Source organism: Corvus brachyrhynchos, unplaced genomic scaffold (assembly GCF_000691975.1).
Source record: "Corvus brachyrhynchos isolate BGI_N302 unplaced genomic scaffold, ASM69197v1 scaffold162, whole genome shotgun sequence".
In the NCBI taxonomy this organism is placed as follows: domain Eukaryota; kingdom Metazoa; phylum Chordata; class Aves; order Passeriformes; family Corvidae; genus Corvus; species Corvus brachyrhynchos.
Window position 1 is genome coordinate 6,193,375 of NW_008236696.1, and position 3,864 is coordinate 6,197,238.

The following is a 3,864-nucleotide window of genomic DNA, read 5'->3' on the forward strand; positions in this document are numbered from 1 at the left end:
CAGGAATGAAAAACACCAGTGAGACCCTTTAATGCAGAACACTCACATACTCACTGCAATCCTTCTAGATGCATGCAAGCACCTGGCATATAGAAGTTTTACTGACACTATGGTCAGATTTTACCATTTCTATGGAGAGCTAGTACAAACAAACTACAGAGATGCCTTATTGGCAAAGCCATTGAAAAGGCACAGCAGACTATTGTAGACAGCATTTTATTCTTCCTGTTCAGAGTCCTTCTATGCTTTTTCACTACTAATATATTCCAGAAACAAGACATAGTGAGCTGCATGTAATTATCTTACTCAATTTCCATACAACGGACATTTCTTTTATTGCATAAACCCACATATTCCCATCTTCTCCTTTAAAAATGGAGATAGTGAGTGGTTAGGTAATTACAGCTGTCATGGAGGGTTTGACAAATAATTTTTCTGCTCAATGTATGCTTCAGTCCACTGGGAAACCTGTCAAATAATGACATCAGAGTCTACACTAACACTGGCAAAATGCAACTGTGCTTCCTTTCATATTTAACTCAGGTGGTTTATAGACCTTCCTTTTCCTATTCCGTGGTCAAGAACATGAGTGGAATGAACAAATGAGTTGTAACTCAGATAAAATGGGGAGAGATAACGAATGTTAAATGAAAGTATGAAAGAAAAAGAAAAGTATGAAAGCATACCCTTCATTTGATAATGAAGAAGCTTGCTCATTCTTCATCATCAATGAGCTTTGTAAACCTGAGTCACTTCCTAAAATCCCAATTAAGCTGTAAGGGAGGAGTATAAAGGAATGATACACTTTTTCAATATCTATGGTATTAGTTACTACTATACTGCATTTCTTGCACATGAGCCATCCCTCACATATGAGAACATGAGATGGACGACTGCATCACGCACTGCAGGGAGTTACCTTCCTGCTAATCCATGCCAAAGCTTTCCAGCACAGACTATCCCATCTTCAATTTGATTTTATATGTGGCCTTAATTCCAGTACAAAACAACTAGAAATTCACTACTGCTTTACTGTCTGCTGAAGTTATTTGCTCGGTTCTGAGAATAACCTTGAGCACTGATCTTGGTTTAAAAAGTCATGTGTGGGCCTTCATCATCTGGAAGACAGCAGTGACCAGAAGCAGTCAAGGCTCTGACATGACTAGAGGACCCACTTTCCAGTGAAAAGTTTAGTGACTGAAGAAAACTGTTAATGAGGAACTTAATTTTTCCACTGATACCTAAAAGAAATACCGTATTAAGTTCAAAAATAAAGTGCAGCAAACCTGACCTGGTTTTGCCACTCTGATGACTGTTTAGCGAGTGGTTAACAATGGTACCTAGCAGCTATTACGGACTGGGCACCAGGGTTAGTATTAGTCAAATCTGAACCCATAGACGGTCCAAAGAAATAGGATCTTCCCACTGACTTAACATCTGAAAATGTATCTTGTGGCTGACATCACCCACCATCATCCTCAAAATCCACAGAGCACACAACTAAACTTGATCAAGCCTCTAATCTCTCACACCCTGTTCTTACTGACCTGCTTTGCTGGTTCACCTGCGTTGAGAGCAGCTTCCGGCCAAGGCCAGTAGATCTGCTAGGGCTTGAGGCAGTGTGAGATCCTGGTTTTCCGGCAGGGTAGTTACATTAATGAGGGATGTGATTCGTTCCCACCACATAAGCATCGATGTGGTTACACTGACATGCAGTTACTTTTATTGCTACAAGAATGGGAATGAGCTATATCAGTGTATGATTCACACTACAGAGGTGTCTATTGAAGCACATGAGGAGGAAGGTTTGCACATCATTGTCTCATCTTCAATTTTGTAACAATTTGTAGTTTGGGAGCAATTCCAGTGATTTTTATGAAACACAGACATGCTCCACCTCATGTGCTTGGAGTCTGTGGCACAGCATGTAGGGAGGCACTTGGGAGTCTACATTCTCGGGTGTTGTTTAAAGTGTTTACTTTAAGTGTTTATAACACCTAACACACACGCACATTGTTTCATATTATTTGTGGTTACTTCCATACAAAAGAACTGTAAGTCTCCCATGAATGAAACTGTGCTCAGTGTTATTCAAAACAAAAAACTAACAGAACAGACCACGCTAAAAAAAACCCCACAAGATGGAAGTTATTCACAGCAGCCTTCAAAACAGAGAATTTAAACATAATGTGTGTCCCCACACGCACTCAATAAGCTTTGCTTCTTACAACTTAAGAACAGTTCTAGCTTTTTTCTAAGGTTCATTGTGATGATAAACACACAAAAGTGTATGGCATGCACTGCTACTTATTAGCATTTAATGCTTCTTGAACAACTACAATGCAAATATTCATCACAATAGATGGGAACCTTGGTGGGAACAAGAATTCCCACAAATTGTTTAAGAGTACAGTAAATGAATAGTGCTATAAACAAAAAGCCCAAACCCCTCACAAAACTGTATGCCGCATTTGCTTACAGATTAGTCCACACATTCATTGTGCAACTGCACTTGTACAAATGAAACAAAAAACACCCCAAAAATTTATATCCCAACAAGAAGCGTTTTCTACGTATAGATGTGTTCAAGACAAGCAAACCAAGTTGTCTCAAGGTTTGCTTGAGTTTTCATGAGTGTTTCTTTCGTTAGTGAAAGATTTTTGCATAAGTAGGATGTTACAGGACAGAGTATGAAGTCAAGACAATTTTAAAGAAGGTTCCATTTTGAATTACTTAACTGACAGTGTAACCAACATACTTACTAACAAACATGGTAACTTGAAAAAAAAGTGATGTTGGAAGCTTAATTCTAAGCTTTAAGGCTACAACTCAATACTAAAGTCTAAATGACTAGATTTCAAAGCTACAAACAGATGGCATGCTGACACCTTTTAAAGTTACTTGTACTTCACTTATACAACTGCACAATCAAACTAAATCTGCTCTGTATCATGTATTAAGAAGATTTCTACATCCTGCACAAACTCTCATTTCCCAAGTCTCATCTCTCTATTTAGTACAATAATATGCAAACACAAATGTGTTTTCACTTCTGATCCAGGTACTTAAAGGCAAGGTATACATTTTTTAGTCTATTCTTATGAATACTTTTAAGGAACAGAGAGGACAAAAGCCCTATTGCTTACTGCACCTTGTAAAGTATTTAATAATCTTTAATATCCTTAAATCCATGTTATATAGGAGAAAAAAAGAAAAGGGCTGTGGTTATATAAACGGTATTTTTCATATCTGCTTGTGGCTGTTTGAAATGACAATAACAGAAGCATAAGAGCTTACAGAGCTTGTAAGAAATAGCTTCTTTAGCATACACACACCTGACAGCCCTTCTTGGAAGGTTGGTCTCCCGTGTCAGCAGGACAAGATGAGAGATTTTGAGGGCGCACACGTATGTGTATATACACACATTCACAAATAGGTGTATCAGAGAAAGAACAAGACTGGCTAAAACCACAGCAGCGAGCAGCAATACTGAGAAAAACCTCACAACGCTTTTTAAAACAACTCTCCATAAGGTAAACATTTTAGAGCAGAGATAATAAAGAAAAAAGCCCCTACAAATGGGAGAGATCTCATCAGACGGGCAGAGGAAGAACCCTGCCACAGCTCCTCCATCCTGCCTCAGCCGAGGAGAGGAAGGGCGGAAAGCGAAGGGAGGAGGCGAAACCAGCTTCAATTTAACGAAGAGACAGCAAACTGGTCACCTCAGACTCAGTCCTGAGCAGGGGGAGAGCTGGGCAGCCAGGACCCCCAGACCCTCTTCGAGAGCCCCCGCTCCCCTGCCCCACTGCCTCGCCCCCCTCACGCCCCGTCCCTCACCAGCCTGGGTGGTGTCGCTGAGATCGT

General features: G+C 40.0%; 1 protein-coding gene across 1 annotated transcript in view; it reads right to left on the minus strand.

Annotated features, from left to right (window-relative positions):
* The window catches only part of LRCH3 (leucine rich repeats and calponin homology domain containing 3), a gene marked incomplete at its 5' end in the record, with an annotated part of 59,649 nt that extends 55,790 nt beyond the window's left edge, over positions 1-3,859 (minus strand). Inside the window, one exon of the mRNA XM_017726841.1 lies at positions 3,838-3,859. Within this exon, the coding sequence (XP_017582330.1) occupies positions 3,838-3,859 (22 nt within the window). The remainder of the gene's footprint in view (positions 1-3,837) is intronic.
* Positions 3,860-3,864: the final 5 nt, after the last annotated feature.